Below are 13,219 nucleotides of genomic sequence, written 5' to 3' on the forward strand. Positions count from 1 at the left end.
TTCCTAAGTATTTGTAACAAAATAAACATTGACACAGAGCATAATTTTTAAATGTCAAATACACTTTATTTTTTAGAATTTCAACTACACATTAAATAAAATATATATTTCCTAAGTATTTGTAACAAAATAAACATTGACACCGAGCATAATTTTTAAATGTCAAATACACTTTATTTTTTTAGAATTTCAACTACACATTAAATAAAATCTATATTTCCTAAGTATTTGTAACAAAATAAACATTGACACAGAGCATAATTTTTAAATGTCAAATACACTTTATTTTTTAGAATTTCAACTACACATTAAATAAAATAGATATTTCCTAAGTATTTGTAACAAAATAAACATTGACACCGAGCATAATTTTTAAATGTCAAATACACTTTATTTTTTTAGAATTTCAACTACACATTAAATAAAATCTATATTTCCTAAGTATTTGTAACAAAATAAACATTGACACAGAGCATAATTTTTAAATGTCAAATACACTTTATTTTTTAGAATTTCAACTACACATTAAATAAAATAGATATTTCCTAAGTATTTGTAACAAAATAAACATTGACACCGAGCATAATTTTTAAATGTCAAATACACTTTATTTTTTTAGAATTTCAACTACACATTAAATAAAATCTATATTTCCTAAGTATTTGTAACAAAATAAACATTGACACAGAGCATAATTTTTAAATGTCAAATACACTTTATTTTTTAGAATTTCAACTACACATTAAATAAAATATATATTTCCTAATTATTCGTAACAAAATAAACATTGATACAGAACATAATTTTAAAATGTTAAATACACTTTTTTATAGAATTTCAACTACACATTAAATAAAATATATATTTCCTAATTATTTGTAACAAAAAAAAAACAATGACACAGAGCATAATTTTTAAATGTCAAATACACTTTATTTTTTAGAATTTCAACTACACATTAAATAAAATATATATTCCTAAGTAAATATTTCTGCACCACAAAAAAAGAAAACAACGCCATGCTGTTATGTTTTTGCAACTTACCCTCACTTCCGCGAAGCGGGCATCGTGCCGCCCCCACTTCCGCCCTGAAACGAGCGCCGTGGATGGTGTGCCCTGAATCGTGGCTCTGCGGGGCTGCAGCTGGATATATCTCGCCACATGAGAGAGCCTTAAAAGTTATAAGTTATCAAAAGAATTAAAGTGATCGGGTTTAAAGCAAAAAAACAAGGAAATGAACACGTTTACAATAAAATCAGCTGAAGTAGTAGCTTAGTAGTCACAACACGATTTACTATTTTAATCTAGTAAACGCCCTTAAATCCATTTGCAATAAAATTGCTAAAACCTTGACAACGCGAGGGTAGGATAAAATATCAGGACACCGGAAACATCTGAAACGTATTAATCTTAAATGCGGAAGGAGATATGCCACAAGTAACAGTTACGTTCTGTTTTCTCTTTTTATAAGTTACATAAAGAGAGTACAATATGAGGTAGGTTGTTAATGATTTTTTAAACGTTTTAGGAACTAAGCTTAAACCTCTAGTTTCATTTTCGCATTTCATGAAGGGAAAGTAGCCTAAGTTTATTTGATGAGACGTTCATCAGATGTTGTGCTTTGAGAATGTAATGTTTTACAGTTAGAAAGTGAAGTAGGAAACATTCACAGAAGGCACAGATTTGATCCTTTATCTCATTTATAATCTTTTCGAGGCGTTTTCATTTGGCATTTTTGACTGAGAAAAAACATTTCTTAGGTGGGGCTTTTATCCCACGACTTGTTTAATACATTGAAACCAAACAATTACTCAAGTTGTTAGTTGCTAACATCTATGGATAGTTTTTACTGAAACTTTAAATGGAATACCGCAGGGATGACGTATTTTAGCGGGATACTTGTAGGTTCCCATTCATTTTTTCCCATAGACTTTTGGATTATCACATAAATAAGCTCTGTGTTTAGCAAACGTTTATAACACTTACACGTTTCGTCCAACAAGTTAGTATTCACAAATGAACACAACTTGAATACATTTTAGTCAAAAAGTCAAAGTCGGCTTTTTAAATTTCTAGTAAACACATTAACACTTTAAAATTCATAAAATTTGTTTTGAACTGTGAAGATTGACTTGTACATTTTGTCATGTAAATCCTGCATAAATTCAAATTTACAAAATGAATAAATCACTCAAGCATTCCTTACGAAAATTAACCATGGTTTTACTACAGTTAAAAAACATGGTGGGGAGACCGGGAATGATTGTAACACTATTTTTCTTCAGCGTCTAAAACTACCTGTTTTTAGCTACAAGTCTGAAACTTTTAGACAATGTATTTGTCTACTTCAAATGGCAACAGTTTAAATTTCTCCAACTATATCACAGACTTTTTGAGATGATGACAAATACAAGGTGGTCCTTTCTTACAACATACCCCACTACTGGGGTAGATTGTAACACATACTGGGGTAAGTTGTAACAGGTAGAAAAAATGCACAAAAAATAAGGGTACTTCGAGTGTTATGCCACAACAACAGTTTTATTTTAAATGAATAGCTGCAACAATAAAATATGTGTGAATATGGGGAGTATGTGCATATTGTGTGTGTTTGTGCATGAATTGTCTTGAATTTCTAAATAGTTCCATGCAGACGACACAGAAATCTTCCTCTTCTGAAGTAGGGATGCACCGATACCACTTTTTTTGGAATACAAGTACGAGTACGATTACTTGCATTTCAGTACTTGCCGATACCGATACCGAGTACTTAATAAAAAAACATGATTTAAATTTACAGGTAACAGCTTTAGTCATATAATTTAACAAAAAACAAACGGATTAGTTTTCCAGTTTGTTGTAAACTCTGCCTCTTTGGACAACACAAGAGGCATTAACCCCTCAAACATAGACATTTCTCAGACCGTGGTATCGATTCCAGGTATCGGGGGACTTTTAACGAGTACGAGTACTTTAGAAAATGTGGTATCGAGGCCGATACCGGTATCCGTGCATCCCTATTCTGAAGATTATCAGCCTTCACCCTTTTGCCGCAGTTTTTTTTTACCGTCTTGTTTTGGCTTTTCACACGATGTTAAATCACAAATGTTCTTATTTGTATGTAAGGGGATGGTTTCCAAACAAGTGTTACAACCTACCCCATCATCACTGTCATCCATTGTTTAGCTAGCTGTCTGAGAAAACTGAAACTGTCACATGACTCCTATCTTATCCCTGATTTGTGAAATTGGTAGTGTTACAACTCTCTCCCTGTTACAACTATACCCGGTCTCCCCTACTGTAGTAAAACCATGGTAACCACAAAATAACCGTGGTTTTGACAACCATGTTTTTCAAAAAACATGTTAAATCATGTTTAGTGTAGTAAAACCATGGTTTTGCTGATAGTAATCAATTCACCAAAAAACATGCTTACTTCACTTTTACCACAATAAAACGTTTTAATTTAGGTTCATTTTCGTAAGGGATATTTTGTCATGACAATCCTGCATAAATTAAAACGTTTCAAAAAAAGGACTAGTCCCATTTTATTATGACATTTCTGCAGAAAAACGTCAATGTCATCCCTGAACAGGAAATGAAACACGAAGGGCTCTCTGTTAGCTCACCAGATTGGTGAGGGCCAATGACATGAATGAAATTCTCGCGAATGAAAATATTTTATTTTGTCTTAAATAACATGCTAGTGGGATTGTAAAATTAGTGAAGTTAGTTGTGGTTTTGATAAAATCATCGATTTTAATTAATCTCATAATAAAACATAATGACTCGCCTCACATAGGTGCTCTGCTACAGTAGCATGATAGTCCATGACATGTCAAAATAAAAGTATCATTATCATCAAGTGTTATGTTTCTAGTGTTCACCTCACTTTTCCGAGTCGTTGATACACTGTTTTTTGTAAATATATCCAAGAAGCACACAAAGGGCACTTTTCCCGTTGTCACCTCAGCTTAGACCTGCGGTGTACTTTCAGCAAAGATGCTTATATTATGGAGATTGCAAACTTCTATTAGAAAACACGAAACGGTCAACTTGGGTAGCGTGTAGCGCCTCAGCCATTCAATAATGATCAGTAATATATGTTTTGGAGTGTAACGACAGTCAGTTACAGTTTACATTTTACAGTTTCTTGACAGAATTTAAGATTACATTTTAATCTGTTCATTAAAACGGCTTCTGGTCTCCTTCCCTGTGTATAGCAGCGTTGCTATGCTAAGCTTGCAGGCTTCCCTGAAGGTTTTTGCTTTTAGTATCCTAACTGTACAGTATTTGCATTTTCTGTATCGGACCATATCAGATCCACTGCGGATGCCATTTCGTTACGTTTGCTGCCAGCCTCGTCTCACGTGACGGTAAAAAACGTGTTTGGCATCAAGCATCGATGGCTAGTTAAACTTCTGCGCGCTGCTTCATTTTTTTCCCGGCTGTATATATACACTCATATGTGTTTTTATATTTGAGACATGTCTCGCTACGAGACTCTTGAAGGGTTAATTTATAATTGGTCATAAAAAGGTTGTTAAAGTAACCTTCAGAGAAAACCCCAAATTTCTGATGTCAAAAATTGTCCAAATTTCACATAGAGCTTCTAAAATGAGCAACTCTGAGAAACAGCCAATCAGAGCAGAGCTCAACATTATTATTCATGACCCTTTCAAATAAGGTAATAACAGACCATTTAACTCTGGGGACAAATTGTAAGGTTGTAAATGGACATGTTGAACCGTCTCTGAATTATTTTTGCACTTAAAGTCACATACCTGCTATGTAGGTATCAGGGAACAATGCAGCATATTATATCAATGCATTCTTTGGCACCTTTAAAGAAATTGTAAATATACAAAAATACAAAACAAAGTCAATGGAAAGTTTTGAAATGATGAGAGTACAGTTGTTTGTGTACATGGCCTGTTTTTATACAAATGTTTTATCAATTCTTTTTTCTGAGCATTTTCTTGTTTGTATTTCAGTGACGAAAATGCCATAAAAACCAGACTGCTTCAGCAGGAGTGCCACTTTACGTGGTCTTTAAGAGAAGAAGACTTTTCTGTCACTGATTTACTGAATCGTCTGGATGAACAGATTCAATTAGAAAATGGTGAGGCAAGAGTGACACGAGCTTACAACAGTTTAGGTTTTGTTCATTATATTTACGACAACCTGCAGGAAGCGCTCAAAAATCTGCAGATATCTGTGCAGATCGCAAAGGAGTACTACAAAGAAAATAGTGATTCATATCTTATTGTTACCTATGGAAACCTTGCTTGGTTACACTATTACATGAAAGAATTCTCCACATGTGAAGACTACTTGAGATTGTTAGAGAGGATTAACGAAACATCTTCTGAAGATCTCACCTATAGCATTTCTCTAGAGGTGCTCCGAGAAAAGGGTTGGGCGTTTCTCAAATTCTGTCGAAAATACTACAATGGTGCAAAGGAGTGCTTCAGACAAGCCCTTGAAAGAAACCCACATGACAGTGATTTAAACGCAGGTTATGCTATTGCATTGTATCGCACAATTGAGACCCCTGACTCTTTGTTAATTGAACAACTCCAAAGAGCTATAAAGCTTAATCCAGATGATGCCGTTTTACTTGTGCTGCTCGCCCTGAGAATGCTCCAAGTCACAGACGATGAAAAAGCATCTCTAACTCAAGTGGAGTTGGTGATTTCTGCCTTGTTAAAGTCTCGTGAAAACCCTCATGTTTTGAGATACGCTGCACAGTTCTTCCGCCAATTGGGAACTGTGGATGTCGCCATTCGTCTTCTTGAAGAAGCATTGAAGAATACACCAAATTCAGCTTTTTTACACCATCAACTGGCTAAGTGTTATATCAATAAAAATCAAACACTGAAAAAGAAAAAAGCTGAGTGTGATGAAAAGTATCTGAACAGATGTATCTATCATCTGGAAAGGGCAATCACATTGAAGCCTTTATTCATCTTTGCTTTGGCAGATTTGTGTCTGCAGTATGGACGAAAAGGTAGTTTCCCAAAAGCTGAGAAAACGTTTGAAGAAGCATTTAAATTGGCCAATATTCAAAAGGAGCATCTGCACAGAGTTTATTGTTTATACGGCCAATACCAGCTCTTGTGCCATCCCTCTGAGGAAAAAGCCATTTACAATTTCATGCAGGGTCTGAGGCTTCAGCCCGAATCATCAGAGGGCGAGTTTTGTGAGAGTTACCTGAGAAAGATCGCTGAAGATCGTATCAAAAACACCCAAAACCCACGTGACAGCAAGGCGAGTGGAATATATGGATTCATTCATGAAGTAAAAGGAGAAAAACAACAAGCTGCTGAATACTATGAGAGAGCTCTGAAGCATGGACCTGCTGATTGTAAGCACAATTCTGGGTTATATTTTAGCATATTCAGAGACATTATATGCCAAAATAATGGGAAAAATCAAGTTAGATAACTTTTATGCTTTTACACATTTACTAACTGTAATTTGACTGTAACATAAAGATAGAATAAAGTACAAAAAAGTTCAATATACAGTAGAATCGAAAAAGGTTGTATTAGGTACTTCATACAGTGTAGACGGTTTCAGCACCAACAACATAAACAGCGTTTGTTGCCCAAACTTAAATTTCGGTAAACTTTCGCAAATAATCAATAATAACAGAGTTGATTATCTCTGATAACAAAAAAGAAAATAACCTTAGTTCAAAATAGCTAAAGCGTATCAACTGTAAGACTGAGCTAATGTTACTATGTAATATTAAAGGGATAGTTCACTCAAAAATTCACTTAATCCTTTGATTGTCTTTGAAACATATTTTTGATGAAAACCAAAAGGCTTGTAAATGTCCCATAGACTGTTATTCCACTGACACCATTCAAGCCCAGAAGTGGTTCGTGTGCACAAAGAAAACAAAATGATTAACTTTATTCAATAATTTTTTTCGTAAATTTTTTGTCCTTTTTGGTCCTTTTACTTGTTTTTAATAAATAATATTTAATAGAGCACAACCCCATAAACAATAACGCCTAAATAAAAAGTGCAGAATGTAAGAAATTAAGAAATGTGTTTACTATAACAATTGAGGAACTCAGATGCAAAAGCGGCTAAACACCACGTCATTCAAAAATTTGATAATCATATTAACCGAATGCTCTCGGCACATATTACATGTTTATCAAATACCTTCACTTCAAATCCGCTTAATCCCAACTTCAGGCCATTCAGAAATGCTACCTAGTTGGCAGAATTTGCTTAACATCATGTTGATTTTTCAGCAAAGTCCTCTAAGCGCATAAAAGATGAATTAGGTTACATGAGTAGTTACACGAGTAAGTATGGTGGCACAAAATATATTGACGTCTGCTTATCAAACACCATATCTCCAACATATCTCGAAAACATGGAGCCTGTTAACAAAAAATCCCACAGCAACTATTTTTGGGAGCTGCGTAATATAACTGCGCCTGCTGCAGCCATGTTACGGCAGCAAAGTCCTTGATTATTATGCCAGAATGAGAGTATAGAGTATAGTCATGTCGGCTTAGAAAATCAAAACGTTTAATCTTCTGTCGGTCTTAGTACACGGTGTAACTACAGAAGAGTTAAGTTTTAAATAGGAAAAATATTGAAACTCTTTGGTTATTTTTATCGTGATGCTAATGGTCTAATCAGATTCAATGGATTATGCTAAGCTATGCTAAAAGTGGTAGGGCCAGACCCGGAGATCAGCTAAATGGATTCCAAAACGGTAAAAATCAAATGTTTTACTCTTGGGAAGCTGGAAAATTAGCTGCCCCTTTAAGGGTTTCAAAATTTTAAAACTAAAAACAAAATCTATTAAAGGTGTTGTCATTTCTACGGATGATAAACCAAGATAATTAAAAATACGCTTTATTGAAACCAAAGCATTATCAGTAACATTGATAGTTTTTTTTCTAACAGGTAAAAGCATTTTGCTCACAGAGATGAGGATTTGGCTCCTGAGTTTCAACGAAGCAGGAAAATCCATTTTAAATCTCATATTTGATGGAGGGAGTTATGAAGAAGGACTTTGTGTTAGTGGTAAGCTGAAGAGTGTCAAAGGTAGAGTAGCCAAGAAAAATGTGAACCTGTTTGAGATTGACATCTGCAATGTCAAGAAAATCCTTAGATGGGAAAGAATGGCTCTCAATCCTGGACCTCATGCAGTTATACTTTCCTTTTCACTGGAGCATGGCCAATTCACAGAGGAAACTGAAAAGATCCTTAAAGATTTAGAGTTTCTTGGAGAAGAATTCTGGAATCGTGTTATAGTCGTATTCACAGCGAGAGACTGTAGCATGAGTGAATATCATGGAGATCAAGGAAGAGTATTAGAGTGGCTTCTAGAAAAATGTGGAAGGAGATACATCATCACTGGCAAAGAGTCAGAAAGCCTTCAAAGAGAGCTTTCAAAGAAGATTATGGAGATGAATTGGATGAATAAGTCAATGCACCTGCTATTACCACAGATGTCAGATGGAGCTTCTCAATGTCTCTCAGAAGACTTTATGGTGATTTGTTTAGGATCTTTTTTGTTAATGTTTAAGATATCTGTGAAATAAAATCAGTAATATCTTAATCGTTTTAAAAGTATATGCTGTTCATTATTTTATTTTTCCAGGGGATGGAGATAAAAGATGATGATTTGGTCACTCCTGAGATAATCGTTCAGGAGGGACAAACTGTATACAGGTATGGTGTGAAGAGACTGGTAATGGAAGCAAAGGCCTGGGACAAAATAGACAATTTTAAAATCTTGACAGGTTTTAAATCTCAGGAGACCACAGACATAAAGGCAGTTTCAACCGATTTCTAACATTATAATCTTTAGAAACGAAACAAGAATTATTTGACCAGACTTCAAATTATACTGCCGTACCGAGCATTCACACTAGTCAAACAAACCAGACTTTGGTGGTCAAACCTTAGAATGTAAAAAAAGATGGAGGTAGTATCCGTCAAGTCTCCCATGGGTTTTTGAGGATCGTTTTTGAAGCCAATAGTAGGCTGTGCCTGCCGTCACTATCTGGCCGCGCGTCACCACGCATCACCTGCGGATATCCGAAAATGAGTAAAGAAGCGGGACGTGGGTGAAGCTGAGGTGGCTGGTTGCTGAAACCACGCCCGCCTATGCCTAGCTTGACTCTATTGACAGCAGTGGCAGTTCAACCGTCACTCAAGTGGCCACGCCCTTAATTATGCAGAACTTTAAAGCTTATTATAATTTAAACGGATGAGTTACAAAAATTTGCACCCGTCACAGTTGTCATGAAGGGCAAAATTAGCAATACAGACCAAAAACTATTTTTGTACCAGGCTGTAAACATATTTTTTTCTGCTATAATTGTTTGCTTTATCAGAGAGATCGGAAAGTTGCCCCCTCGGGTCAAACGTGCCCGGGCGTTTGGTTTGTATAGTGTGACTGCGCCCTAAGAGTGTGTATGAGTTTCTATTCATATCTTTCTCTTCTTTGAAATCCAACAGGATATCATGCAGAAATGCAGGTTGGTTCCAATGTAAGTTTACACGGCTTGGATTCAACATGAAAGGAGAAGGGGAGTTACTGTACAGTACTGTTCTTCCAGAAAGTGGCACTCCAATTCCCACTAACTGTTACCCAGCAGGTCCTCTGTATGACATCAAATGTGTTCAAGGTGAACTTTCCCAACTCAGACTGCCTCACTGCGAAACCTTCATTGGTGAGTCGATGATCAACAGAAGATAACATGAAATGTACATTTTAGTCGATGAACTAACTATTAGAGCTATTATGAATCTAAAGAATATTTCATCAAACACGTCCATTTTCTAAAAAAAAACAAACACTGCAAATCCCTAAAATGATTTTTGTCTCCACAGAGGATGCCATCTATTCAATGTCAGTTATACATTATTCTGGTGACAGTGTTGAGGTTCTCAAACCCCAAAATATCACAAGCACACATGTGACTGTAAGCATCTCTGGAACGTCAAGATTCAGGATCACCAAGATAATTAACTGGTTTAAGGAAAAGATCATGGGACAAGTGATATTATTGTACCTTCAACCAGCACACAGACTGCATGCATTTCTACAGCCTTGTAATGTGGACCCCAGAAAAGTAAGCCATAAAGTTATATCAATGCACTTTAAGCTAATGGCTAATTGTATATACCTTTATGCTTGCTTTCAGGTGGCTGATTGTTTTCCAAATTATAAATTAATCCAAACAATTTCTGAATGTGATCTTAAATATAACCGCACATACAGCATGACCTGTGATTCACTAGAGGAACATGGAGCATCCGTAGCTCCAAAAATAAAGATACAACCTCCGGTCAGTATGTTTAGGAATAAGCACAAAACACACTGCAAAAAATGACTTTCTTACTTAGTATTTTTGTCTTGTTTTCAGTAGAAATATCTAAAAATTCTTAAAGCAAGATGTATTTTCTTGATGAGCAAAATTACCTAAGAAAATAATACTAGTTTTTAAATAAAAAATATACAATTTAAGTGAATTCGTGCTTAAAACAAGCAAAAATATCTGCCAATGGGGTGAGAAAATTTTACTTGAATTTAGTGTTTAAGAAAAAATAAATCTTATTTCACTTTTTTTTTCTCACCCCATTGGCAGATAATTTTGCTTGTTTTAAGGACAATTTCACTTAAATTGTATATTATTTGTCTTAAAACTAGACTTATTTACTTGGGTCATTTTGCTCATCAAGACAAAGCATCCTATTTTAAGAGCTTTTAGACATTTCCACTGAAAACAAGACAAAAAGTAAGAAAGTCATTTTTTGCAATGTATATGTGCAATTTTTACATTTTTGAATTGGAAAAAGTGTGTTTTCCATTACTTAAAAGATCAAAATCATCTTTCTTTTAAGAAAAAAACATTCTGCTGCTCTTTTAAAGAAAGAGCTCATTACTTTCCAACATTTGAATTATTTCTGCCAAATGATGTGATGAAAGTGAAGTTATCATTAAAAAATGAACATTTTGATCCAGCAAGAGTTGTGTGGAATTGTGAAATACATCTCGAAGGTAAGCAAAAACAATTTATTGAAATTCTGAAAAGATTTTGATTTAGTTTATAAAATAAAATTGACGTTATCATTCAGACATTGAATATTAAACTTTAATTGGAAAAATTTGGAAATCATAATGCACAGCTCAACAAGGTTCCTATAATGCTCATAAATAATGAGGGTACAACTGATGTGCACTCAATAGCTAAAAATATCCATAATGCATCTTAAGTCTTATGTGAACTAAATACCTGCAAAAGATTTTGCCATAGACCTCAATGTCGCACTCAGTGTCTTAATCTGATCACTCGTGTTTATTCAAGCTATATTAGTGACATATAGGAAATTATGAATAAGGTTATAGGGGGCCATTTTAGATTCACACAATGTATAAATTTCCCAAACGCTGACTCTTAACTTTTTTCCAACTTCTTTTCTACAGAATATGCAACAAACAAATTAGTCAGTTCATCAACAAATGAGCAGTGTAAGTATGTACATGTATGTTTTTTTTTTTATTAGACCTAAAGTCATACATTTTCAATTGTGGAGAACCTCTGTTACCTTTGACATGATGATGTTATCTGATTATTTTTCATTTCACATATTATTACTGTAACACTATGCAATTGTTGCTGACTATTTTGTTGTTCTTTATAGATAAATCCTTTCTGAAAACCAACAAACAAAAGCTCATCCAAAGGGTGCTAAATGTTGATGCTATTTTGGATGGTCTAACCGATGTTGTAGAGCAAGAACAACTAAAGGAAATCAGAGCAAAGACAATAAGTCAGGAAAAAATGAGGGGACTCTATGACATTTTAGAAGTACGAGGGTCAAAATTCCAACAAAGAGTTTTCACTTTGCTTCAGGAAAATGAAAGATACCTTATGGAAGATCTGATGACAACTGCTGGCAACTTCAGTTAAGACAGATCAGCATCAGCAGCCAAGTGGACAGGACATCTTTGGGCAAAGTCCTGGCTTGTGGCCCTTTCCCAACTCCTGTTGCTCTCTCATCCTTATAGATTTTTTCGTCCATCTCTTCCTGACTATTTAACGTTTTCCCAGCCATTGATGAGTTATCTCATCAATTAAGAGAAAACATTTTCCTGCCAATGATGCTTCCCTAACGAGTTTTTATGGTAATCTGTAATTCCGCTGTTATTCACTAGATGGCGATTTCTTACCAAATTTATAAAAAAACTGAAGCAAAAACTAATTTTATTCATTTTAAACTCCGTGTATGTTTTGATACTTATTCTGATCTGTAATTTCTTTACAAAAATGCATTTATCTCAGCTTTTGCTCAAAATTTGGTATTTTTGTAGAAACCTACCCATATTTAAGAGGTTATAAAAAGTTAAAAAATTAGGATAGGATGAAACATTTTTCCCATTTTGTTTGTTTTTTGTTTGAAAGCACAGGGTCTGTTCCTTCATTTGATATATTTGTATGTTTATATATTTATAGAAGAAATTTTTCCTGGAAGGCATTTTGTGAAAATCACAAAAAATACTGGTGGGCAACTTAAAAAAAAAAAACTGGCAGGGAATGAGTTAAAAGTGACAAGTACCTTAAAAGACAGATAATAAGGATTATTTAGAGAATTGAGAAACCAACATCAGCACAGAACCCAATTTATAAGCAGAAAATGTGTGTTTTATAATGTGCATTTTTCTTTATTAAATATATTATTATTTATGTATGTATATTGAAAGTTGTTAGCCTAAATTATTGGAAGCATTTAACACTGAATGAGGTGTACTCCTTTACAACAAAACACACAAATATTATGAATTTCAGATTTTTTTCTATTATTGTGATGAACTGTGGATAGACTCCATCCATTTTGTGACCCAAGAAAGGACTAAGCGGGTTGTTAAGGACAGATTTAGTATTTTTATATAAAACTAGGCTATACATAATAACTGGCTATAATGTGTTTAAAATGTAAGTTATTAAATGTTGAGATTTTGTTCAAAGAACTGTTGTAATAAAGCAATGTTTCAATTTAGCTTATGTGATAATTTTTGTTGTTATGAATAACATATTAAAAAGTATCTGAAATGTCAGTAAAAACAGTGAAAGTGGTTAATGCATATATAAATAGTGTGCAATGTTTTACAATAGTACATTGTTTTTATCCAGAAATAAAAATCAAAAGGGGGTTATATTTACCGCATTCA

The 13,219-nt window shown here is 34.2% G+C and overlaps 1 protein-coding gene across 1 annotated transcript; it reads left to right on the top strand.

The window, feature by feature from the left end:
- Nucleotides 1-1,079: 1,079 nt before the first annotated feature.
- Nucleotides 1,080-13,068, top strand: LOC129440898 (uncharacterized). Its single transcript, XM_073860571.1, has 10 exons — nucleotides 1,080-1,496; nucleotides 4,995-6,367; nucleotides 7,939-8,528; nucleotides 8,639-8,709; nucleotides 9,502-9,716; nucleotides 9,877-10,118; nucleotides 10,191-10,334; nucleotides 10,891-11,047; nucleotides 11,474-11,518; nucleotides 11,692-13,068. Exons 1-10 carry the CDS (start codon nucleotides 1,492-1,494, stop codon nucleotides 11,958-11,960), a joined length of 3,111 nt encoding a protein of 1,036 aa, XP_073716672.1. The 5' UTR covers nucleotides 1,080-1,491; the 3' UTR covers nucleotides 11,961-13,068.
- The last annotated feature ends 151 nt before the right edge of the window (nucleotides 13,069-13,219 follow it).

Source organism: Misgurnus anguillicaudatus, chromosome 22, assembly GCF_027580225.2.
Source record: "Misgurnus anguillicaudatus chromosome 22, ASM2758022v2, whole genome shotgun sequence".
In the NCBI taxonomy this organism is placed as follows: Eukaryota; Metazoa; Chordata; class Actinopteri; order Cypriniformes; family Cobitidae; genus Misgurnus; species Misgurnus anguillicaudatus.